This window comes from Carassius carassius, chromosome 29 (assembly GCF_963082965.1).
Source record: "Carassius carassius chromosome 29, fCarCar2.1, whole genome shotgun sequence".
In the NCBI taxonomy this organism is placed as follows: Eukaryota; Metazoa; Chordata; class Actinopteri; order Cypriniformes; family Cyprinidae; genus Carassius; species Carassius carassius.
The window spans coordinates 11,891,822-11,918,632 of record NC_081783.1 but is presented as its reverse complement, the minus strand read 5'-3'; the positions used below and the strand labels follow the sequence as shown (position 1 = coordinate 11,918,632).

The following is a 26,811-nucleotide window of genomic DNA, read 5'->3' as shown; positions in this document are numbered from 1 at the left end:
CAAGTGTGTCCAGTTTAGGAAAACAACATCCTCAGTTAGTAACGCATTACATCAGCCAGAGGAAAGTTTACTCACAAGTTCTGTAATGACATCAGAACCTATGGGAGTGACTAAAATAATACATAAAAAAACGGAAAAACTATCTGTTTAAGTGTGGTTGGAAGTTGGTTTCAGCAGTATCATATTTTAGCTGTGGAAAATTGAAATCCCAGAACCCTGGAAGACCCGTGGAAACTTGACAGACCTGAGGGTGTCGTTTACCACCCCCACATCCAAAAAGTTGTGTTCACAGCACTACTTTATTGGTAGTTATTGTTAGGTTTTTAGTATTAGAATAATGAGTTTTCTGTTGTGACTTGTCCTTGTATGTACATAAATATCACAGACATTCTGTATGGCTAGTCATTTCACACTTAAAATAAAAATCATATAAAATAATTTGCACTTTTGTAAGATCTAAAATGAAAAGGATTGTTGGCATATGGCATTGGGTTTGCTATGAAGGTACCAGTTTGTTTCAGTTCAGGCCAAAGATTGACCTAATTGTTTAAAAAATAACTCTGTTCTCTGGATACAGTCAGCTAAAATGCAAACTTGTTTGGTGATATTCAAAATGACCTTCTGGCAGAAGTATTTGAAATTATAGTTTATTAAAATAAACTAATAATTAATTAAAATTACAAGACGTTAAAAGAGAAGTGATTTGATGTGTTATAAACAATGTTAATTAATACACTTAAATTAGATTTCTGTTTCAGTAGAGTGATAGTTATTTATTTTTAAACAATTATTTATGTACACACACACATTTACAAATTTTATACATTTCATGTCTTGTTTTCTGGCTTTATCTTTCATCTTTAAATTTCAACTACTCATTGTATCTGTGTCATATAACTCAACATGCTATAGGTCACCTCACAACCCCTTTCTTGGCAACATCCACTCCTTGTTTACATTTTCAATGTGAGTCTCATTTAGTGATCACAGTCCTCAAGAGATATTCTGTCTATTGCATACGCACAAATTAGTGCCTTGTTGGTACCTTGCAGTGAGTGCAAATGCTTTAGTATCAGATTCTGCTGATTTGATGGATAACCGTGTTTTCACTAACTATGTTTCACTTGTTTGTTTTGTAGTTCTGGACTTACTTCAGGATATTGTCACTATCTGCTTAAGTAGATTTTTTCTTCTTTTTAAGCTCCCACATTTACAGCTTCACATATTATTGTTGGCTTTTCTCATCTCGTCGCTATCATGAGCAAATGGTGGCACCACAAAGGCCAGCGTTCCTTCTCAAATATTGACCTGAATAAAACCCAACCACCAGCATCTGCATCCAGCGTCCTCACGAACCAACAAACAACGACAACAAAATGGCAACACGTAATTTCTATCCCATCACTGATCTCTAAAAGTCATAACAGCCATTCTTTATCGCTCCATTGCTCTCTTGATTCTTGTATTGAGAGATTTGAATGGATGGATGGGGGAAGGGGAGCGTTATTTTATTGTGGTGTGTCTTTATTGCGGTTTTGTTTGCTTTGCGCTGTTTTTTTCCGCAAGTTATGAGCTGTGCAGGTGAAGCCCAGGCACACATTCACATGAGCTCATTCAAACATTTCCAGCAGTAAATAAAAGTACATGCTCTCTGTGTAATTAAGAAAATTGTTGATGTATGTACTATATCTCATAACATTGAGATTGCTATTCTGATTCAACAGATGAAAATTTGACTTTTACAACAGTAGCTGTAGAGTTGGATCATTTGTTGAATGATTATATGCAATTAGTCAGTAGTTGGTAAAAAGAGAATTCCTCCTATACACCCTCCCCATGGGTTTTATTAGCCAGCATGGATCTGAAAGCTAATCATATCACTTACAGTACTTTGGACTCATCAGCCTCTTGCAGAATAATAACAGCATATTACCACAATGGAATGTGTTAAATGCTTATTACTGAATATAGGTTGACTTTTTTTTCTTTCTCTCTTTTTTTTTTACGTAGTCTGCAGCTTCATCCCATTTAACTGATATGTAATCACTTTAGGGAAATGTAAGTGACCTCCTTTCAGGTTGCAGCCAGTTTTTCATATTGTCATAGTCGAGACCACATGATGTGACTAGAAATGAAAACTACACCACATATTGCACACGGCCCCTGCAGCTCCACAGGGCCAAAGGCAAACCTTACATAACTTATGATAAATGCTGTCAATGTCAGTTATTTTGGGCCAATTGTGTCAGCTATAAAGTATTTTATGATGCATTATATTCAAGGAGTGCCAGCCCCACAGCTAGTAGTGCATGACTTAGTGTGACTTTGTTTTAGAGCCTGATGATTTTATCAATGCCTGTCAGGCTAGATAAATACAGAGACAGATACGGGTTGCTCCGAATACCTGTTAATTCAGGTGTATTTAGTAAAATGACGTCAATCAGTTTTAGATGCCAATTCTTAGCTGTCAATTTAGTCAGCGTGATTTTGTTTTTGTGTGTATGTGTATGAAATAGAGCAGTATTCAGAAGCTTGCTATTGCTGTTCCACTACATTGCATCTAAAAAATATGGCAAATAAAATATCTTGAAATATTATCAAATCTAAACACCTAAGTTCGGTTAAATTATGTTTAAATGTCGGAATATTTTGAAGGATCTTGAACAGTCCTAATAGTGCAGCTTTTGCCCATGTGGACACCTCTCACAGTTTGTGTCCAGACCTGTTTGGAATGCTATTTCCATTTAAAAGCCAGCTTCAGTTTCTTTGTACCCCTAGCTTGGAGATGCTTAGCTGTGATATCAGGCAAGAGATTTGATTCTCATGTATGCTTTTTTTTTTGTTCTGCAAGGCCTTGAGCGCCCAGAAAGGAACTTTAAGTATTACCAAAGCGCAGTTAGTTTCTCTTTCACTGACAGTGAAGTGAAAAGTGAACTTTGAATTTCACTGCTTTTTCGGTTAGTGAAAACCTTGCGATGACTATGGTTGCATGCAAGCCGTGTCGTCAGTGCCTGTTTAGGGTTCCCAGAATTTTATTTTGAAGCATGCAGGTGCAAGGCAGGCATGTTTTGCTGCTGTATTCAGGGTGCATTTTCCCCTCCTTGTGCAGACATATGCTGTGACATGTTGGTATTGGTATGAGTGTAAACACATTGGGGATGGGCGAGTCAAGATGGCGGGGGTGGTGCTATTTCACAAGAGTGCATATGTCGCCATAGATGAAAGCATGATAAATACAGCCTCAGGAGAGCTGGAAGGTCCCAATTTTTCAAGAGTGGCATTAACAGTGAACATACCTTGATTTCTACCAGGTTCAATATTACTGGCATCGAATTCAGTGTGTATATTGAAGTTAGTTTACTTTTTTTTTTTTTTTTTAACTAAATAATTTAGAGAATGAAGCAATGAGAACTTTTTTTTTAAGCAAAGACTGAGGTTTGATGTTTAATACATCACAAATTTTACAGATTCTAAACATGGTCAGAGGATTGTGAGTTGGAGGGAGGTGCAAACACTTGAATTTGAATTCAGTATTAGCCCTGAGCTTCTCCAGTCTTGTCATGCTCTGAATTGACGTCAATCAGTTTTAGATGCCAGTTCTTAGGGTGTGAATTTAGTGAATGTATTTTTTGTGTGAAATAGAGCAGCATTCAGAAGCCCTGAGCCCTGAGCTTCTTCAGTTTGTCATGCTCTGAATTGTTCCTATGTAGAAGCCAAAACATTTTGTCTTTGTACCGAAATATCTAAAATGTTTTTCATATTGCATATGTAGCTGGAGTCAGCACAGATACTGTGCAAAAGATCCTCACAATTAGATGCTGGAAGGTTCTTTAACCAGCACGTCATATTGAAACAGCTGCATGTTTACAGTACATTGTTACTTTACCATAAGATATACATTTTCAAATCAAAATCGTTACCTTTTTCTGTCATCGTAACTCTCACTTAAACTTAGTCTTTAGAAAACTGCCATTATCAGTTTTTCCAGTGTTGGATCCCTATAAATTCACTTGTTGTATTATCAAGATGACAGATTTTAGACATAGTTTTAGTGTATTATCATTAACTTGTCTAAAAAAAAAAGTATTTAATTTTTATATCAGGCATTTTTCTATAATCAGCCTTGACATGAAAATAATTATCCAGAATAGAATTTTTACATCAGCACATCCATAATATCATTCTGATACCAAGATACCATTTTGCAAAAACTGGCACTTGTAATTGACAGAATTTGAAATGGTTAACTTTTACATTTTGGGCCTCAAAGTTTGAAGAACTTTTGTCTTTTTTAGCCCCTGTGGCAATTTCCTGTCCTGTTTTCACAAGTCTGACGTGTGTTCCTATCTGTGGTGTGTGGCCACATAGTAGAATCAGTTCACAGGAAGATCATTTTTAACATTTTGTAGCACACACTATGTGCCTTTAAAGAAGTCCATCAGTTGGGGTCAGCTCGCTGCTGGTAAGATAAATCTGCTTACATTTTTAAACATCAGCCCTAGCCCAGCAGCATCTGTACCAATGCCTGAGAACACTACATTCACATAGAGGAAATAGCTAAGCGTTTAGTAGCAGGAGATGAACCCTGAGTGTGAGATGTGCGAGAGAGGAAGTGAGTAAGGGCGCACCAAGTTCTGTTCCTCATGTTGTTTTCTCAGTAATTAACTCCAGTCTGCAACACCCATACTACATGGAATTTAGTCTGTAAAACAGTCAGTTTCTTTTTTTCTTTTTTTCTTGCTTAAAGTTACTGAATGTATGTATTGGTGTTGTGTTTGTGAGGTCTTGATTTGATGGTTTTAGTTGATAATACGGTGTCTGATTGTGCATGTGATGGTATCAGCACAGTAGTGTGATATCTGAAATGATATCTGGGATGATAAGTGAAGCTTTTTGAAAGTGTCTGAAGATGCGTTTTTAGAATTCTGAGTACCAGACTTGTTTTGTTCTTCTCAGAAGCAAACCACTGAAGGGTGACATAATCTGAGGGTTCAGCGTAAAAGTAGGGGGCCTTTAGAATCTTTCTGTGCAAAATGAATAAAAAAAAAATGTATGTAACGTGTGCCATGTTGGCGTTGTTATTTATTTATTTATTTATTTTCTTCTTATAGTGGTTACCAGCTAAATAGAAATATATGACATTCAAACATGTCGAAACACAAAAAAGTGAGAAAAATAGAGTCTAAGAGGAAGGGGAAGAAGTTTCCACTGTCAAAATGAGAGAGAAGTGTTCGCTTGTTTGTGGTCTAACAGTCAGGAAGTAGCAGAAACCGACTGCTCAGTGATGCATTTCCTGTCACTGCAAAATTCACAGGTCAGTAGTGGCTGTTCTCTTTCCTTTTGCATTTATCTTTCTTTACTTTTAGGGTTCCTTTACCATGGCTTAAATTTACCATTTGGCCAATTGGTAACCCATTTCATAGGGTAGGTTGTGTAATTTTAGGTGGTAAAACATCCTAATTTGTAGCACCAGCTAAACTGAACAATTGTGGATGTTTGGTTTAAGTAATCTTAAAATTGTTTACCATTAATTACATTTCCATAAGGGTGGATGCTCTTTGACATCTCCCTCAAACAAGTTTCCATCTGGCAAAGATGAACCCAACTGGTTTTAAACAAGCGTCTTTAGACCCTAATGAGTTTAGTGGCAGGGATTTTGCCTCACCTGGCCTCAGTCTCTCCTCCATAGCCTTTAATGTTTGGAGACCTGAGCTCTAGGCTCAATGATAACAGCTCCTGTCTCAGGTGGGTGTGGGCCCCTAGACTTTTTCTAGCGCCTCGAGGCGGAGTGGAAAAGTACAAGAATTGCGAAGTTGCGAGATTAGATTAAATTTGCTTAATCTCCAGCAAAGGTAGCAGAAGGTAAAGACTTTCTTCTGGTTTTAGCAGATCTCTCTCCCCTTCTTTTTCATTTTGCCTTCATCCCCCTACTTTCACTAAGGCTGCTCTAGTTTTATAATGGCCTTATTTATTTATATTTTAATCTTACCTGGCTTATGCTTTTATCCTTAAACCATTTTTTGGACCTGTATTAGATGCACACTGCCAATTGACGACTAGCAGAAGTTGCTACGTGGTGTTGTTGTAGACTGATGTAGCATTGGGAGTTGCTTGTATGCTAGTCTCATTAATTGCAGTCTCTTTTGTTCTGTTGAATTAGCAAACATTAGCCTCACGGTCCCTTGACCTTTCTCCCTAATGTATAATGCACTCTTCACAACGTCTGTGACCAACAAAGGGGTGTGTTATGGTGATACTTTCACATCACTTTAAGAGGAAGAGAAAGAAAATATAGCCTTTTTGTGCACTGCAAGAATGTCGACATAAACATACAGATGCGCTTTTGGACAAAATTAGCCGCCTTGGTAATTTTAATATCGACATAAATTGGAAAATTTGTCAAAAGAACAAATATTAATACAAAAACTAGAAAATCACTGCTCTTAAATAGTTTCATAATCATACGTAGCATTGCTTTTATGTTGCCAATTTAATATTTACTCTATTGATCAAATAAAAAAAAAAATTTGAGCACTAAATTAGCGTATTAGAATCATTTCTAAATTAGCATGTGAAACTGAAGACTGGAGTAATGGCTGATGAAAATGTGAAAGTCGTGACATTTGTCAAGTATGGTAACCCATACTCGGAATTCATGCTCTGCATTTAACCCATCCAAGTGCACACAAAATCCGTTATTTTCAGTTATAACATTTCACAGTGTTACTGTCTTGACTGTATTTGATCAAACAAGTGCAGCCTTGGTGAACATATGAAAAAAAAGATGAATTGTAGTTTATATTCTTATTAATATAAAGTGACGTAACAGCGAAGTATGGTGACCCATACTCAGAATTCATGCTCTGCATTTAACCCATCCAGAGTGCACACGCACAGCAGTGAACACACACACTGTGAACACACCCAGAGCAGTGGGCAACGATTTATGCTGCGGCGCCCGGGGAGCATTTGGGGGTTCGGTGCCTTGTTCAAGGGCACCTCAGTCGTGGTATTGCTGGCCCAAGACTCGAACCCACAACCTAGGGGTTAGGAGTCAAACTTTCTAACCATTAGGCCATGATTTTCCCAGTAGTGTTAGCATATTAGTGAATTTTTTTTATTTGTATCACTTGGCCATAAAACAGCATAGTAGCTTCTGTCAGGGGTGTTTAAATGACTGACCCTATCATAGATGAAGAGAGTTTGTACACAGCCCATTATCTCAGCATTACAGGACTTTACTTGAGTTGAAGCATCATATCCTCACATTCACAGGAACTAAGCTAAAAACACCCATGTTCTGCTGCGTTAAGCAGATGACCCTGTTGAAAGAGGCTTTTTTTCCATATTGATTGAAAGGGTGCTGTTGGCATAATTCCATCCTCTTTCCTTTGGTAAGTGGGGACAATCCTTAAGCTGTCTCAAAAGAACACACATAACTGTTCACTAGCTCACTGGAGGTGTTTTAATGTCACATTTTTATAGTGGAACCAGCATTGTGGACAGTGTTTTCAATTGAGACGGCATGTTCTGAAATGCCAGGAATGCCAGTCCCCCTTCCTGACGGAGCAGGAAAAGAGCTTCACATTCCACTCGCTTTCTCTTAGTCAGTGTCTCTCCGAAAGCCCTAGTATCCCATGCTATTTTAAGAGGCAATCTAGACGAGTTTTTCTGAAATGCGTTGACATCACTATTGCCATGACATCACTCCCCACAAAGTAACTAGAGATGACTTCGCCCTCTCCAAAACCGCCATCTCCATCCATCCCTGTGACATCATCAGAATATGACAACTCACGATCATACCACATCTTGGAACCATGATCCTTCCCATCAAACCATTCACCTATGTTAGATGATCATTCATTTTTGAATTTGCTTGCCCCGTGATTAAATTCCATTGTCAGGGTGACTCATGGCTTAGTCATTTTCAGTTGTCTTAAATTACCTCCTTTCATGGTCAACACTGAGCTCAGCTGAGGACTCTACAGGGGCGGGTGGGTCCACAGGGTCCACAGGGTAAGATGTATTTGTTCGTAATCATTCTCCCCTCAAAACTGGTTATTCCATCCAACATTTTAGTCCGCGTCTTGCTATATATTTACTTGTTTTGACAACACAGACTAGGCACTTTGCCAGACCCATACCAGCTGCTGCATTAGGACAATTAGAGACTTAAGCGGGCCTTTTTCAAGTACACCTCACAGTTTTACCTTGCTTGCTGACCGTGTATCCTTAGTAGACCTCAGTCATGGAGTGATTCCATGCGAGCCCCACCCTGGAGAGTGTTTGCTTACTGAAATCTTGAGTACTGAGTAACTCTCCCTCCCCCTCGGCGCCTCTGGATGACATGCAGCAGGCCTTTGTTTTGGCCCATTTGCATGTGCGTGTGTTGGGACAAGGCAAGTGTTGTCGCATCCACTTGTATCATTCCCAGGCTGCAGTCACGGTGGCGCAGATCACTCGCCATGTGCCTGGCACGAGGTCTCGTTATATACCACTGGGAATCAGTGTGGAGAGCCGCATGATGCACACAATCACAGATTTGCACAATTTTGCTCCCCACCAGGCTCATCTCTCTGTGTGAAATGTTCCCATCAATCCCAAATCACACTTTCATTTGCCAGCACATCACCGTCAAATGGTGTGAACGACTTCATTACTCAAAAGTAGGGCTGTAGACCATGGCAAGATTGTCTAATAGAATTTCAAGCTGCGAGCTTTGGCTGCGGCGTACGCAGCTGCAGTTTGAGGTACACAGAGCTTTTTGAATTGAAAAGAAGAACTGAGAATCACATGAGGCCATTTTGAGCTAGTCTGTAAAAGAGGAGGCAGAACTCAGCCATGGTCTCGCTTGGCGACTTCTGACCCCTGGCTAACGCTATGGAGACTTCATGGGCGAGTGCTTTCCCAGACTGCAGAGGTAGGCATGACCCACGCTGTGTGTGGTCTTATTTTGCCTGGGGTATCACTGTAGTTGTGATTATCATTTCTAGCATGGTTGATGCTACAGATCTGGGTTATGCCTCAAATTGAGTGGTTTATTGAGAAAAAGTGTACTTTTATTTGATATTAAATTATCTAAAATACACCATAGATTACCTTAGACTCTGATAAAGATACTTAAGCATCTAGAAAAGAAGATGAAAAAAAAAATTAGTTGGCTGTTTAGATAGATATATTTTGTTGCATTAAACAGAGCAAAATTGATGGTAAACACATTTATAACGTTACAGAAGATTCTATTTCAAATAAATGGTCTTCTTTTGATCTTTCTATTCATTAAAGATATAAAAAAATTAAGCACAACTGTATTCATCATTTATAATAAGATGAAATGTTTGTTGAGCATCAAATACAAATACTAGATTGATTTCTGAAAAATCATGACGTGACACTGAAGATTGGAGTAATGACCGTTGAAAATTATATAAATTATAAATGAACATTCATTATATTTTAAAATATATTAAAACAGTAATATTGTGAAATATTATTACTATTTGTAACTATTTTTACTGTAGAGACTTCTTTCAAAATCACAAAAAATCTTAGCTCCAAACTTTTCAACTGTAGTCTATATTACATATGTATGGGCCGATATTGGATATTTCATTTTACAGGCTCATCTTTTTTTATTTAACATAACAAATGTAATCTTAGCAAATCTCAAAATGATTTTCCATATTTTATACTGTACATTATAATGTAAATTACAACATTTTATTTAAAAATAAATCTTATTTAGACAAAATAATTTAGAATTATAATATGAGCCATTTCTTGGTTATCTGTCATACAGTTATTATTGGTTTATTGGTTTTGGATATAATTTTAATATCTCTTTTAATATACCTTACCTAGAAGGCTTGATCAAATTCTTTTATTTTGATGTAACCACCCAGAACACCCTAGCAACCATGTAGCAACTCCAAGAGCATTGTGATGGCAAGAAAATAAATAATTGGTTCAAAGAGCTTGTCGTGACCAAAGCCAGGGAGAGGGAAGCTTCAGCAGGGTGCTCCAGATGTTGGCCCCATGCTGTGGGAAGGGAGGCAGGGCTGAAGGGATCTTGGGGGGCCATCTGGTTAGTGATAATAATAGGCTGGGCCTCTCTGTCATGGCATACCTTACCTTACCTCATCCTGTTCCTCGCTCTTCTGGAGAGACAAGGCCATATCTCCATGTTGACTATGGGACTCCAGCTGCTACAAGGGTTCTTGGGCACAGTCCGAGCTAAACAGGACATTTGTTTGACCTCCGTGCCACCCACATGGACCTATCTTTCCTATTCTCTCTATCTGCCCCATTATACCCTTTACCCACCCACCCCAACAACCCCAACCCCCAAGACACAATTCAACCTGGTATGCACTTGTTGACATACACACTGTCCTTTCAAAGCAAACAACCCCACCCTGCCACAGAGGAGATATGGGCTGCTCTGCTGCCATTTTATACCCCCTTTATTGGTTCGGCCAAACCACCTCTCCTCCCCCCACTGCTCTCGTTTAATCTTTAACCAGACTACAGCCCCTCCTTTTCCTCCTTGCCGCCTCAGGGCCGGACAGAGGGTACTCTTTACTCTCTGCGTCCTGTGTTTCTTGTGTTTTTGAGTTTCTGTAGTTTAGCTGGATTTAGTGTGAGGAGTGGATGTGGACTTTGGATGAGGGTGTGTTCTGGGCCTTTTTTCACTCATGTGACTGATAACCCAACCTTGTTTACAGTACCTCTTTGATCAGGCTGGCTGATCTCATATCATGTGGCAATCCATGCCCCTCCCCTTCCTCCACACTGCCACTGAAGAGGTTCACTTATTACATCTGAACCTTGATGAATTAAACCAGGCATTCAGAATCACAGTAAACTAAGTGTCTCATAGTTTTTTTGATTTATGTTGATTATCTGCAAAAAAGAATAATGTGAATGCAATATTTAAATTATGTCTTGTACTAATAAGCCTAAAAAAAAAACTAAACTAAATAAAACTAAAATGAAAGGTTTTAAATGTGAATTTAGACATTACAGTGTACAGTATGAAAAATTATATTCATTATGAAATGTGTGTGTGTGTGTGTAATATATATATATATAATATTATTTAAATTATCAGCATAATACGTTTTTAAATATTTGTGTTACTTAAATATAACATTTATGTTGATTATCTGCATAAAGAATAGTGTAAATAGTAAAAAGTGCAATATGTAAAATATGAAAAAAAAACCATTTAAAACAAAAATGAATGGTTTTAAATTGTGAATTTAGACAACATTACAATGTACAGTATGAAAACTTTTATTCAGTGTATACATATATATAAATATATATAAATATATATATAAATATACATATATAAAATAATGAAGTAATATATATATATATATATATATATATTATTATTATTTATTTATTTTTTTTAATGATCAGCGTCAGTTTTTAAATAGCTTTTAAATATTTGAATTAATATATTTTAAATATGTAAAATTATATTTAAAATACATATATATATTTTTTAAATAATTGAATGATAACAGATATGACACATCCATATTGAATACAGAGTGACAGAGTAAAGCAACAGTTCTCAGATCTCAGAGGGTAAACAGGAGTCAAATTGAGAATTGTTAAGAGTTAAAGTGAGTTAAGTGGCCAATGATGAATTTGCTAGAAAGTATATTTTATTTTCCACTCGCCCATTTTCATTCTGCCTGGCCAGACTTTCTCAGAGTCTGACTTTGGGGCAGCTTTGTGTGGTTCGAAGCCAAAAATGAGTTCGGCGAGTCGAAAGTCTCTCCAGCAGTGAGCGAACGCTTCATAGAGTCAGAAAATTAGCCCCTTGTCTCAGTCCCAACGGTACTGTCTCAGGCTCGTCCGGCCATCCCAGCTCTCTCTCTCTCTCTGATGATGTGACACAGTCCACTTTGCTCAGTCGCAGTTTCCTAATGTTCCTTTTCCTCTGTTTCTCTCTTGAAGATTTAGATGCCCCAGACGCAGTTGGAGTGAGAAGAATCCTTCTCCATCACGCAGTCCTCTGCCACTCAACTGTCATCTGGAGGAAAAAAATCTGAAGCGTGCAGGACCAAAAAAGGGAACTCTGTTATTACCTAACAGTGCCTCTCATTTTGTGAAAGCAGTGTTCCTGCCTCAGAGTGCTTCCTGTGCCGAGGGGTGTGGTGTGGAGCGAAGCGGTCCAGGGAGTGTGTGGAGGGGTAGGAACCCTCTGCCTGTCAGCCTGTGTCCTACCCTTTCTCTCCCTACAACACCATGGCCACTGCAGTCCAGTCCAGCGAGCTTGTCTTCGAGTTCGCCAGTAATGGGATGGATGAAATCAATCAGGTACATCACAGACATGTTTGTTGTTTTCTACGAAACCGCTCTTCATCCTTGACCTGAAAACTCTGATTTTGGTGCAAGAAATCTTCGTTATTAGGCACATCAACTTGTAGTTTATTTATCCTTAAGAACTGTCTTTGTCCATCGAGCATCAAAGGCCAGGTCTGAAGTAGGCGATTTGGGTTTTTGGAGGTCTACGCCTTTGATGCTGGGCATGAAGGCAAGGTAGGGATGAAGGTGGAAAATTAAGAGTGCAAGGAGAGGGCTGAGAGATGACTGTGTGGGTTGCTGGCAGTGCACAGATGGAAAGACTGAGATGTAGGAATAGCCAGTCAGTCTGAACTCTGTGTGTTTGTATTCTTTTATGAAAACCTGGTGTGGAATAAAGGTAGCATTTGAGCCTCAGGACACCTAGGTATGTTACATACAGTGGCCCTAGAAAGTATCAGAACACTTGGCTGAATTGTATTGCTTTAGATACAAAATATCAGAAAAAGTGGCATCTGGATACAAATGCTGCTGGAGCTTCTCACAGAACTTCACTTTTGTGAGCTATTTTTTTACAAACTGGTCCAGAGGTCACTGTTTCAAGTCAAGTTGTGTTTTAAGTCATGTCAATTGTATCTTGTATCTTGTACTCACCAAGGCTGCATTTATTTTATCAAAACTACAGTGTGTTTATGAAAAGTTATTACAATTTAAAATAGCTCTTTCATATTTGAACATATATATTTATTCCTGTGAAGCTGCATTTGTCACATGATCCTTCAGAAATCATTCTAATTTGCTGATTTGGTGCTCAAAAAACATTTGTAGTGCTTTTTTATGGAAACTGATTTCCGTGACTTTTTTCCTTCAGCTTTCTCTTAATTTTTAGAAAATTCAGAAGAACTTGATTTATTTTAAATAGAAATATTCTGTGACATTAAACATGCTTGATTTAACATGTCCTTGCTGAATAAAAGTATTAATTTATTTAAAAATAAATATTACTGTTCCCAAACTTTTGAATGTTAGCGAATTACAATTTCACATTTTTTAACCCAAGTTTTTTTTTTTTTTTAGGCTATGCAAATACTTTCATACATATTTAATTGTGGCAAAAGTATTCAAATACTTTCTAGGCCACTGTATAGTATGTGCGTATGCAAGCATGCTGTCATGCTTATGTGTTTTGGTTTGTTCGGTCTATAATCTGTCTGAGTTCAGATGACTCCAGAAACCTGATCTTCATCTTAAGTGTGTGTTTGTGCAGTCAGGTGAATGGATCAAGTGTGACAGGTCTTCTGTCCAACCCCATGCTACTTCTCTTATAGACTGAAAGAGAACTGAAAGCTAGATTCAGGCCTAACCTGCTCAACTTGTTGCAGCGTGGAAGACAAGTCCTGTTCCACCCAGAAGTGTACTATTGTTTGAAACGACACTGCCTTCTTAGTCACTCTCTAAATCCCCCTACTCTATTACCACACCATCATAAATAAGCTCTACCAGTCACCCCACAGTCTCAGATATCTTTAGACTCCCACTTATAACAATAGAGCTGCTTTTTCGGGGACTGTGCAAAACAAACTTTAACACTTCTCACTGTGTATGCAGGGTTTTCCAAACATGGGTGCTGTGAAATGTGTCCAGCTGCTTGTATGGACTGTAATGATTAGTCATGCTGGACCTAGAGTCAATAATTATTCCCATAAGTCAATTTGACATGTAATGGGAGGGAAATGATATTAAGCCATTGTGTCAGAGTTCAGCTACTGCACAGAGCAGAAGCAGAAGTACTAGATCCAGATTCCCAGAGTCACTGAGTGCATATATATCCACAATCTTATACTGATTTTCTTATTAACCTAATACAACATAATGTGTTACAACCTGCTAAAGGCTGTTTACTTTTTAAGCAAAAAAAATAAAAACTTGCACAACTAGATTTTTACCCATTACCCCAGTTTCACTTTGTATGTAAACACCTTTACCTACATTCTAGTGGCTTATTTAGTATGCGCATGCTTCATGGGAATTACTGTTGATGTCAAAACAAAATAATTTCTTGTATAAACAGGGTTTTCTTGCATAGTCAGGTTTTCAGAATGGGCTGATATTTGATCTGCATATTATTGTGCATTTAAGTTCAATTAGATGTAGGGTTGTATAAAATAGGGATGCACAGGCAATATTTTAGAGATTGAGTGCAAGTATTGACACCTACTGTAGTTTTGGTTCTCACTAATACCGATACTTGTATTTTTAGTAGTCCTCTAATTTTTCAGTACAAAATACTGGAATCACACTGTAATTTGATGGTAGTGTGTTTTAAATTGTAAATATTTTTTATTATATTCCACTAGTGATTATATCAAATACAGGATGACTACAACTCAGCATAGTATTTTAAAGTGAATATACATGATTACTACTTTCTGAAATTAATTTTGAGCATAACAAAATATTGGATGAGAGATACCAAACACAGGAATCATATCAGTTGGCTTAATTAGTTTAGTAGGCACAGACAACTCCTACTTAACTCATTTTGTGTCTAACAACGTAGAGCTTTTCTTAACTCTAATTAATCAAACATCTCCCCGCTACTATATAAACAAGCACAACTTTTATTCAGCAAGGACTCGTTCAAATGATCATAGAAAGTAAATACATTTATATTCTTACAAAAGATTTCTATTTCAAATGAATACAGTTCTTTTGAACTTTATTTTCGAACGCATCCTGGAAAATTTTAATCATGATTTCCAAAAAAAAAAAGAAAGTATAAACAACACTACTGTTTTCAATATTGATAATAATAAGAAAAGTTTATTGACCACCAAATCAGCATATTACTGTTTTAACTGCATTTTTATCAAATAATTCCAGCCTTGGTGAGCAAATGGTGAGCAAATGGTGAGCTAATTTTGAATGGTAGTGTATGTCAGATATTGATCTTTACATTTCATCAATCCACTTACATGAAGTTTGGCTTCCAGTGTTTCTTTGTGTGTTCACGTTTACACAACAAATGCTTTTTGTTTTTTTTTGTTTTTTGCATTAAAGCATTTTTACATGCATGTTATCACAGACTGTATTGGTGCTTCCACAGTATATTAAATCTTCTTTTATGTAAGCCAGGTTTGCATAACTTCTCTTTGCTCCTCTCTCCACATTATACATGTCCAATGGCTGCAATGGCTTGACATTGTGCAGCTTTAGTTGTCAACAGATTCATTTCTCATCGCTGAAAACCTGTTGCATGATGCCTGCTTAATACACAGTTGTATTGTCTCTGACATTGCAAGTGAGGGTCTTGTATTGCATCAGTGGGTTAGCATCACGTCTGGCATTAGGTAAAGCAGAAGAGAGTATAACTGTGGAACACACTGCATGCTATCAGATTTATGCATAGAGTCGGAACACGGAACTCAACTATGCAAATGACTGCTCTTTATCTGATGTTTAAGAAATGTGGTTGATTATTGGGCGGGGGGGGGGACTACAGCTTTATGGCAGTCTTTGGGTTTTATTTTGACTAATGTGCACGATTGAGATACTGGCATATGAAGAGCTGTATTAACACTGGAATCTTACATTTATAGGGCAGAGCTATTTAGCTGATTTTATGCCATGCTTATAAATGCATAAATTGGTCTGTTGACAAACAGCATGGATTTTATGCAATAACTTCTGAATTTCTACTTTGTATAGACTCATGCAGGCTCGTTCTGCTATTTTGCATTTACTTGTCAGGTAATATAAGAGAGGCTATGTAAACCGATCACCAACGTTTTTTTTGCATAATCCTGATATCTGACGTCTGTAGTTCTCCAGTAAAGCAGGATGAGAGGGAGGACGTTGACAGATGCACAGAGCAAGACTAAGTTTCCTGCTTACTAAGCAGTCAGGGCTTGTGGTCTGTCTAGTCTAGTTAAAACTCTTCTCCAAGTAAATGATAAATGACATGCTAAAATCAAAAGTGTATTTGGTGTACACAACCATTTCAAAGTTTGGGGTCAGTAAGATGTATTTATTTATTTATTTATTTGAAAGAAATTAATACTTTTATTGTGCAATGATACATTAAATTGATAAAAAGTAACAAAGACATTTATAATGTTACAAAATATTTCTATTTCAAATAAATGCTGTTCTTTTGAACGTCCTATTTATCAAAGAATCCTGAAAAAAGTAAATTTCTACAGAAACACTAAGCAGCACAACTGGTATCAACATTGATGATATTAAATGTTTCTTGAGCAGAAAATCAGCATATTAGAATGATTTCTGAAGGATCATGTGACATTGTGAAAGTTCAGCTTTGCCATCACAGAAATAAATTACATTTTACAAACTCATTATCTTGCTAAACTTATTATCTTGCTCTATCGTTCAGATGGCCAGTAGACAGAAAACAGTTATTTTAAATTGTAACAATATTTTGCAACATTACTGTTTTATTGTAATTGATCAAATAAATGCTGCATTGGTGAACAAAAGAGACTCCTTTCCAACATAAAAAAATAAATAAAAATCTTACAGACCTAAATGTTCAAATGGTAGTTTATTTCCAAATTAAACAGTAGTTTAATTCAGGTGTTGCCATTGAATCGGTTTCTAGTTGTTTAGAATATGTGTTCAGTTGTACTGAATTAATTATTCTGGCCTTGAACTAAGATTTGAAAAGCCAAACCCATCGAGTCTCTGGGGAAAATGCCATAACAACAGCAAATAGTCCAAGAATGATGGAACAAAAACAGAAAATCTTGCCAAAGGAAGATGGAAGATAAATACGTCTTTCACAATCTTGTTTGCAAAGAGACAGTATTTCAAACATTCCTGAAGTACTGTATTACACTGATCAGTTATTGATAAGTATTAGGTTTTTTTTTTTTTTTGGTGTGTATGTGAGATTATTTTCTTTGGCTATGAATGTGCTTTGCTTATTGCAACTGGAAAGTGATAAACTGCATTCTGCTTCCATCTAGTGGTATCATAACACAACAGACGCATGTGTGCACGTGTTCTCAGTCATTTTAAAAATGGCAGACTAAATCATGAAATGTAGTCCCTGAGGAAAGGCAGTCAATTATCAAGCTCACAATGAACAGTTGCATAATTGAAGCGATCCTCTAACAAGTGTCAGAATAAAGGTCGCTAGACTTTGATCAGACTGCAGTTTCTCTTGAATTATTCCCTCTCTGTCAATGTTCACTCATATTCTGACACATTTATCCTTGTTTGCACATATCGTCTTCCAAAGGCATAATGAGAGCTGCTAGCCAGTTAATGAGATTTAGTTGGACACACACACACACAGCTCCCTCGTTTGTGATGCTATCTTCAACACCAGTTTTCCCTGGAAATGGCTTGTTTGTTTTTTTTTCTTCAGATTTCTCTCACTAACAATCCTAATTCATCTAGACTTATCTATAAGAGTAGGAAAACATAAAGAGTGTAAGACGTTTTTGGTATATTTTGGCTGTGTTAGCTGTGGATGAGCAAAGGTCTCTTGTGGCTTCATAGTCTAGTACCAACTATTTCCTCTTTCCCCCAATGTGATCTCCACCCTTGCTTAGGAATGCTGGTGGAAATGAGGAAGCCTGAGATGGTGCTTTTGGCATGAAGCTCATGACCCTGGGAGCAAACAGGGTCATGTCTATTAGATACTTACTGGAACTGTGGTGTGTTTCTTTCGCTCACGTCATTTACTCACATGATACCGCACAGGCTAGTCTCTGGTCTAATTGTTATTCTGATGCATAGTAAGAGTCCAACCAAGTGACTGAACTGGCTCAGGTTAAAGCCATTATGAATGGGCCATTAGCTGCAGCCTCTGTGAGTATAAGTAACCTGGACAATTGTGGATTAGAAGCTTTCATATTCAGGGAAGGGGCAAATTTATGTGTTTTAAAGCAATTATAGCACACTTAACTGCCTTTCAGCTGAAAGCATTGCACGACGGTTGATTTTAGATCAATGGCACATTTATCTCTCTGTTTGTTCTCCCACAGCTGGACGACCCTTCAGTTTTCCCAGCAGTGATCGTGGAGCAGGTGCCCGCTGCCGACCTCATGCAGGTGTACTCTGGGCTGGAGGCAGATGAGGTGACTAATGGCATCATGGTGGATGCCATTCAGGATGTGGTGGAAGAGAACATGATGGGAGACGTGGGGCTTTCTGGTGAGTCCAATAAGTGACCACAATTACAAGCAGCATGATATTTGTTTTGAAAACCTTTTTCATGAAAATGGGGAAAAAAGTACTCTTTGCACCCGAAACAATCCACAACACTGTTTAAATGCAGTTTATGCACTACTGTTAAAAAGATTGAGGTTGGTAACATTTTAAGTCTCTTCTGGTCATCAAGGTTATATTTATACATATTAGTGTTGTCACGGTACCAAAATTTCAGTATTCGGTACCGATACCAGTGAAAATCCCCGGTTCTCGGTACCTATTTCGGTACCAAAGCAAAACACAAAAATATGCTAATTTAAAAAAAAAAACTTTTTAGCTAAAAAAATAAAACCGATGCCATTCTTTATACTTATTTACAACTGTGTTTAAAGTTTTTCTACAAGTAATATAATTATGACAGTAAACAAGTTTCACCCAAATTTAATTTGTTTTTTAATTTTTGAAATTTAAACATTTTATTTTTGGTAAATAAAGGGGATTTGCTATTAAAATTAAAACATGGAAGAAATATTGTGATTTATTTCTTTAAAAAATAAAGTTTTATAATTTTTTTCAACAGTAGTAGCACTATCACATACATTTTACTAAATAATAGTAATATTTCTAGCACAATGCCTTTATGTAAAAATGAACTTTTAGGCCTAATGAATGAATATTTGTCATTTTAACTGAACTTAAGACTGGTGGTGATGCTTAAGATATTTTTGGTCATTGAGGGTTTCTGTAAAAAAAAATAGTAATAGATCATATTAATTATTATTAAAACATAATACTACTACTAAATCTACTATTATACTAATGTATATACAATGCACTATGAATTGATGAGCTGCTGGGTTCATGAATATTAATCACGTTGTCTGCGTTCGGTCAAAATGATTTGCTGAAATCAAAACAGGGGCGGTACTAAATCAGCGCCAGCCGATGACATTGCCATTTGCGCATTAGCTCCACCCACTACTGGAGAAACCGGTATGTCTTCTGTACTCTGTAAAATAATAACTCCATTATTTTGACAGGAGAAGACAACAAAGAATAGTTTACATATAGCGTGTCGATTCAGCGTGGTAAGACTCTCTCTCTCTCTCTCTCTCTCTCTTTGCATGTGTGAGAAACAGCGCTATCAGTAAAGCGACGGTGAGTCGTGCGCCTTCACAAAGAGTTTACAGAGCATCAATTACAGGTGCGCTGTGCGTCCATTGAGATGAACTGAAAAGTTCAGATCGCTTGATGGAGAGAGAACTCTGAAGCTCAGATGCTGAAATTAATGCAAGCGTCACGCGCTTCAGTCTATGTAGTAAACAAACCCGCACGTCTCTGCCATTCATTAATTCACACAGAGACGCGCAGAACATGGTTCATATTTCAAACAACTTTTGCGGCTTAACATTTACAGATACTGGTCCATATGGAGATTTGATTTGATTAATTTATGCTAACTTTGACAAATTCCATGACTGTCCATATTAAAATGTAAGTTTCATTTTCATGACTGGATTTTGAGATTCCGTCCGCGTTTTCTGCTTCGCGGTAATCACAGCGCTGTATGCATCCAGAACCGGGTTTGAACGGGTCCTCGGTACTACCGGTACTTACAGAAACCTGGTACCGTGACATTTTCATTTTTTTAGTACCGACTTGGTACCGAAGTACCGGGTCTTTTGACAACACTAATACATATGCAGTAAAAACAGTACCATATATATACAATTTAAAATAATGTTTTTCTATTTGTATATATATATATATATATATATATATATACACGATGCAAATTTTCCATGCAGTGGAAGAGCTGGATTTTCAGCATCATCACTCCAGTCTTCAGTGTCACACAATTCTTCAGAAATAATTATCATGTAATCATTATTGTGGAATCCATTATATATATATTTTTGGCAGAATTCTCTGGAGAAACTTCAGAAAAACTGCTTTTATTTGAAATAGAATTCTTTTGTAACAATAGATCTTTGTTGAAACAATAGAACAAACAATCTTTTAGACTTTTAGTCAATTTAATGCATCCTACATATAAGTATTAATTTATATTAAAAAAAATCTTTCTTCCTCTCTCTTTTCTCACTCCATATATATATATATAAACCATAATGAACAGCTTTAAAAGTCACTTTATCTATTTATTTAGGAAAAGCACATTGCCAAGCACATTTAAAATGAGAGCCATGATAGTGAAAGCTTAGCGTTCGTCACTTGATTAATAAATATATTCTGTCCACAGTAGAGACCCAGGTCTCAGGTGGAGAGGACAATATGGAGACCATCGAGGCGGCTGAGGCCCTACTGAACATGGAATCTCCCAATAATATCCTGGATGAGAAACGCATGAGTATGTGATGACTCACTGTCTGTTTACATGGTGCTGTTATTTTTTTCTTTTAGAAATGTTTGTGGGGAGACTAAAACATATATATATTTCAGTCAGTTAGCACATACTGATACCATTTCTCATTTCAGTTCTGTCTGTGTTTAAACAAACAGTATTATAAACACACACTCATACTTGACCTCCACCTTTCTATAGTTCACACATATGGGAATATGTTGGAATCAGAGCTGACCTACATCTCCCTACGTCCAGAGCAGCTCTCAAACGGCTGCATGGATGTTTCCCTGGATGAGGACACGTCCTCTTTGGATGAGACCCCTCAAAAGAACCCTTCCAAGCCTGCCAGGAAAAGCAAAGGTACCGTTATCCTCCAGTAGACGGCAGTGTACACCTTAGTGTGTTTTTTAGAGAATGTAAAAATTTTCAAAAGATAACAAAATACATCAGGTATTATATTACATGTTTTTTTTTTATTATATAATTAATTTAATTTATGTTTATTTATTTTCCTGTAATCATCCTGCAGTGCGCAAACCAAGACCAGTGCGACCCTGCTCCCCCATCACCAATCCAACTCTCCCGTTGAAGAAGAAGAGCAAAGAGGGCAAAGGTATGCACGACCTCGGATTGGCGCACTGTAGTAAAGGAGAAAAAGTTGGAAACTATCGCTTCTCTGTCTCCCGCATGCATCATGAGCTGCTCTTTACGGGGCTTTGCTGGCAGTGCTGTGGCTGCTTAATTGATGAGGTGCTCTCAAAGTGCTGCGTTTGTGAGGGAACTAAAAGTGATAGCGGGCTGGAGGGCACATCGATGCTGTCCTGATAGAAGCCCCTTATGCATGCGTCCTGTTCCCAGCTCAAAGAGGAGGCCGGCCGCATACATATACATCACCTTGACACGCCGGTCTGTTCTCTCTCCGGCTCCCACTGCCGGGGTAGCTGTTTTTAACCACTTCTGGACAAAGCACACAACAAACAAGAATAATCTAGTGCCAGACCCCTCTAATTAATTTCCAGGCTGGCGTGGGCTATCATAAAGGGAGAATTGATTTATTAAGGTTATAAGAAAGAATACAATAATTGCACCTCTGCCAGTTCGGCTTGTTAAATAAGACCTGTGGAATCGCATGTGAAATATGGAAGGTGTTTAAGCTTTTTAGAAGTCTAAACTTTTAATGAGTCGACAGAGGAATATAAAAGACCCTTATTCTTGTAGGTAATACTATCTACCTGTGGGAGTTCCTCCTGGCCTTGCTGCAAGACAAAAACACCTGTCCCAAATACATCAAATGGACGCAGAGAGAGAAGGGCATTTTTAAGCTGGTGGACTCCAAGGCTGTCTCCAAGCTGTGGGGGAAGCACAAAAACAAGCCTGATATGAACTACGAAACCATGGGCAGAGCGCTCAGGTGAGCCAATGGTTACAAACACCTCACCCAGAGGGACCAATCATGCCAGAGGAATTGCTTTTCCTGACCTATCTCTTCCTCTCGCTCTATTTTAGGTACTATTACCAGAGGGGTATACTGGCCAAGGTTGAAGGACAGAGGCTTGTTTACCAGTTTAAGGAGATGCCTTCAGATCTGGTCATTATTGATGAGGATGATAGCCAAGGTGATGACGCCAGTTCTGGCTATGGAGGGCAACGGTCTGCTCCTCATGGACGGGCAGTGAGCCGCGGTTCATCACGTGCACAGGGGAAGAGCACACAGATGAAGTCAGTGAAGAGAGAGATGAGTCCAGGGCTGAACAGCAATGGCAAACAGGCAGAACAGCTGGTGCAGACCGTCCACATTCTTCAGCCAAATCAAGGTGCTGCTGTCCCAGCATCTACACACTCCATAAGGTGAGGGGCATTATACATACACAGACAGCCACACACACAAAACCACAGTTGAAACACAAGCTATTTTCCAAAATGGGTTGTATTTGCTGCCTACATAGGTTGCTACATTCTTAGGCAGCAGCATCATAACCAAACTGGACCTTATAATAAGTGAGCAATTTGTAACACTTTTCTTTGGCAGTAACACAAATTACAGAGCCCTGTAAAGGCACGGGGGAAAAATTGTGGCCTCAAATTAAGAATTTGTCTCCTTGTTATAGTTAAATGATGGTTTACTGTGACCACGATTTAACTAAATTAAAACAAGGGAGCAAATTAGTATAACTTGTCCACGATAAAAAAAATAAATAAAAAAAGGATTGTAGTTGTAAAAAGTGGCCATGATTTAAGTGAATTTAAACAAGGGAGAAAAGTAGTACAATTTGGCCATAATTTATCTAAAACAAAGGAACAAATTAGTACAACATGGCCACAATTTAATTAAATTAAAACAAGAAAAATTAATTAGTGCAATATGGCCACAATTTCACTAAAACTAGAACAAAATTAGTACAACATGGCCACAAATTAATATTCTGTCAGAACGTTTTCCTAATTTGTGGCCGGAATATCATTTTTTTTGTCTGTATTCTCTGTAATATATTTTTAGTCAGAAATAAAACAACAATAGTATCATAAGTTTAACTTCTTCAACTTAAAAAAAAGTTGTATTTTGTGTGTTCCACAGTTTATCAGAAACACAGCTGGCTCCTTTAATTCAGTGCTGCCATATCATTTTTCCTTCTCCTTATACTGAAACTAGAGTGTTCTTGCTTTATAACCCCCTTCCCCTCTATCTCTCTCAGGACTATAAATATGCCAGGCTCTGTTCCCATGGTCCTCACGTCAGGAGCTCAAGGAGGAGGTCCAGTCACCCTGCAGACCCTGCCGCTCTCCTCTGTTCTGACCAATGGGGATTGTTCCACTCATGCCTCGCCGCCTCGGGTCATTCTCCACACTGTGCCTTCCACCAGCCCTGGCAGTAAAGATGTGCTCACCATCCAGACCGCCTCTCTGACCACAGACAGCATCCAGTCCCAGCAGCTCCTCGTGTCCACTCTGAGCTCATCCAGTGGAGGGGTCATCAGCACCACGCCACACCAAGCCGGATCTCTTAATGGCATCACCCGCCTGGTCACTCTCAATGCCAACGGGCAGCCCGTCGTGGCCCAGCAGCCTGGAACGGTCATCGCCACTGTCCTGAAGCCCAGTGAACTTCAAGGCCTGCAGGTGAAGGAGGAGATCCTAGACCCGCAGTACCTCCAGTCTCTGGTCAACAGCAACCCTAGCGATGACCTCGAGGAAGGAGTGGCAGAGCTGAGCTACAGAACTGTGATCATCAACAGTGCAGGTCAGGAGCTGGGTCAGACTCTCAACGGACATTCAGACGTGGGCTCGCAGCTGGCCAGCAGCCATAGTGAGGGCCTGACCCCAGTGGAGGAGCTAGAAGTGAGAGGAGAAGTGGCTCTACATCCGGAGCCTGAGGCTAAAGGGCTGTTGGAAGGCTCTCAAGGTCTGCAGGAATTGCCAGGCACCATGCAGATACCCGCATGCCACTTCATCCAGGTCAAGGCGGAACCAGCCGAGACCTAAACTAGTGGCCCAAGCTGGGAAATGTGGACATAATCGACCAACACGTGAAAAAAATACATCATTTTTTCAGTGGAGCAGATTATTTGTAATTTATTGCTCTTGATTGTTTAGAATGGGCGTTGACCCCCAAGACTGTTGTTTACTCAAAGTTATTGTGATTGGTGCCTAAATTCGAACTCTGAGGGATACCAACCATGATGTCATGATAAAAGCTCTTTGGTTTGCTCTCCGTCACTCCTAAACTCCCAGTAGGACAGCAGCCATTCTCCAACCAGGGATATTCCCACCATATGTGCCAGTTGAGATGTTTCTGTCTCTTCTCATCTCCACAGAAAAATCCAAAGACTTTATCCAGCAGAGGGACCAAAGGAGGAGTTGGTGGGAAGCCAAAAAGAAACCAACACCACACCATTAACTTTAGGATTAAACACACACACACAGTTGCTTATGACATACAATATGGAGAAACATTTGTTTTGTTTTTCCCCCATGTAGCCATTTTAGTGAACTTCAAAAGGATGCCTGTTGGAATAAGACTGAAAGAGTGCCTAGGTGGTTAATGCTTTGTTTTGGAAGTGATGTTTTAAAGGGGGAGATTTGTATGATTCACTCTGTTTTTAATACAGAATTATGACATTATCTCATCCCGCTCATACCATCAGAACTGAAGAGGTTATTATTTTTCCACCACACACAAATTTAAAAGCACTGCGCTTTTATGGAAATGGGCATTGCCTGTCCAAAGAGACAGTTCTAGTAGACTTTGTTTGTGTATAGTAACATACTAGAGAACATAGTGACAATTTCCAAAACCATCTGCAAAGTATTTCCCCATTATAATCTTGTTCATATGAAATGGAACACAGTATATATATATATATAAATATATAATATACAACTAAGATTCAATTTATGGCCACAAATTTATTTATTTTCTGAATTTCTAAATTCTGTATAAAAAGTCTTTTTTAAAAAAATGCAACAATGAGGGAAAATATGCAGTATGTAGGGCTAATTTTACCCATAAAGACTCCAGTATGTGTGTGTATTGCTGTATTTTTCCAATTTAAAGCATTCCATGTAATCCGCACACCTTTCATATTTTATCTATTTTTCAATATAAGGGGATCTGAATGTAGCTTTATGAGATTGAGCTATCATGCTGTTCTTATTCACTGTGATGTGTTTAAAGCCATTTTTACAGAGCATATGTGCTATAAATGCTATGTCCTTTGGTTTCTGCCTTTATGCTGTCATACTTTTACCCTGTGTTGACCACATATCGTTCGATTGATGCCTTACATGACTGTTTTTCAGATCACAGCTGGAGTGCTCTGTGACATTTAGGTAGATTTTCAAAATGTATTTATTTGTAGTTGATGTAGTCAGCTGTCTATTGCCTCCGTTCCTTCCTCGCCTCATTTATATCCAATGAATCTAAAGCACAGTCTCTTAATAGCGGCATCTCCACAAGTAAACAGAGTGGATGCTGGAGACATGTTGAAACTAAACTAAATTAGTGCTAAATTGGAAGAAGTGACTGAAGTTGTTGAGGGTAAATGTGGACTGGACTCTCAGAAGACCAGACGCTGATGGGCAGCAGGCCTCCAATTCTGTTTGACTAACACCAGCACTATGGTGCTGCTCCGACAATCATGGCTACACCTTGTATTATGCAATATTACGTCAGTAAGACAATCAGTGACCTCATCATAATAGAAGAAAAATGTCCTTCTGGCCGTCATCTAATTTTCAGACCTGGTCTTGTTTGAAATATTTGTTGACCACAGGCTTTACACTGTAGATTTTGGGTAAAAGTATGCCAGTGCTCCTGCTATAATTTAATCTTGCCTTTTCTTGGGGCTTTCCCTTTTTTTTTCAATTGTCTTATAGTAGACTAGATTTTTTTTTTTTTCAAAAAAAAAAAAAAAAAAAAAAGAAAGCGAGAGAGAACCAAAAGAAAAGAAATAAAAATGTTTTGCCTTTTCGTGAACGTGTGATCTCCCGTTCCCTCTTTGCTGTGGAAATTAAAACTCAAGATCACAGACTAACTGGGTTGTGGGTAAACAACACAAAGCCCACAAGGCAGATGCTATCATTGTTCCGACATATTAAAACATGTACACCTCCCGGTGCATCTCCTCAAGCGTTTCTTCTTTTAATGTGAATTAACAGAGGTCAGATGCACTCCCAGGTATCTCGCAACATCTTGCTGTGAATCGAGGCTGCTGCGGGTAGCTTTGTTTCCAGCCATAAGTGTTCTTATTCAGCTCGTCTTCTCTTTCTGGAGACTACAGAGCACCACAGCAACTTCGGCAAAGATGGAGTGAGTGCAATCTGTTAACTACAGGAAGCAATGCGCTGAAAAGAGTTACTGAACAATCGTGGCATGGTTCCCTCATTTGAGTGGGTGAATAAGAGCATTAGGATTTTTAAACAAAAACAAAACAATATTTGTCATAAAA

General features: G+C 38.3%; 1 protein-coding gene across 5 annotated transcripts in view; it reads left to right on the top strand.

Annotated features, from left to right (window-relative positions):
• LOC132109628 (ETS-related transcription factor Elf-1-like) overlaps positions 1 to 26,339 on the top strand; it is a 42,939-nt gene extending 16,600 nt beyond the window's left edge. For 2 of the 5 annotated variants that reach the window (XM_059515867.1, XM_059515866.1), the window contains exons 2-9: positions 11,977 to 12,339; positions 18,336 to 18,504; positions 20,762 to 20,869; positions 21,065 to 21,226; positions 21,396 to 21,479; positions 22,085 to 22,277; positions 22,373 to 22,714; positions 23,560 to 26,339. In XM_059515867.1, the coding sequence (XP_059371850.1) occupies positions 12,268 to 12,339; positions 18,336 to 18,504; positions 20,762 to 20,869; positions 21,065 to 21,226; positions 21,396 to 21,479; positions 22,085 to 22,277; positions 22,373 to 22,714; positions 23,560 to 24,346 (1,917 nt within the window). In that variant the 5' untranslated portion in view covers positions 11,977 to 12,267 and the 3' untranslated portion in view covers positions 24,347 to 26,339. Of the gene's footprint in view, positions 1 to 4,384; positions 4,463 to 11,976; positions 12,340 to 18,335; positions 18,505 to 20,761; positions 20,870 to 21,064; positions 21,227 to 21,395; positions 21,480 to 22,084; positions 22,278 to 22,372; positions 22,715 to 23,559 lie in introns of those variants that run through there. The other 3 variants (XM_059515868.1, XM_059515869.1, XM_059515871.1) reach the window with 3 other exon arrangements.
• The last annotated feature ends 472 nt before the right edge of the window (positions 26,340 to 26,811 follow it).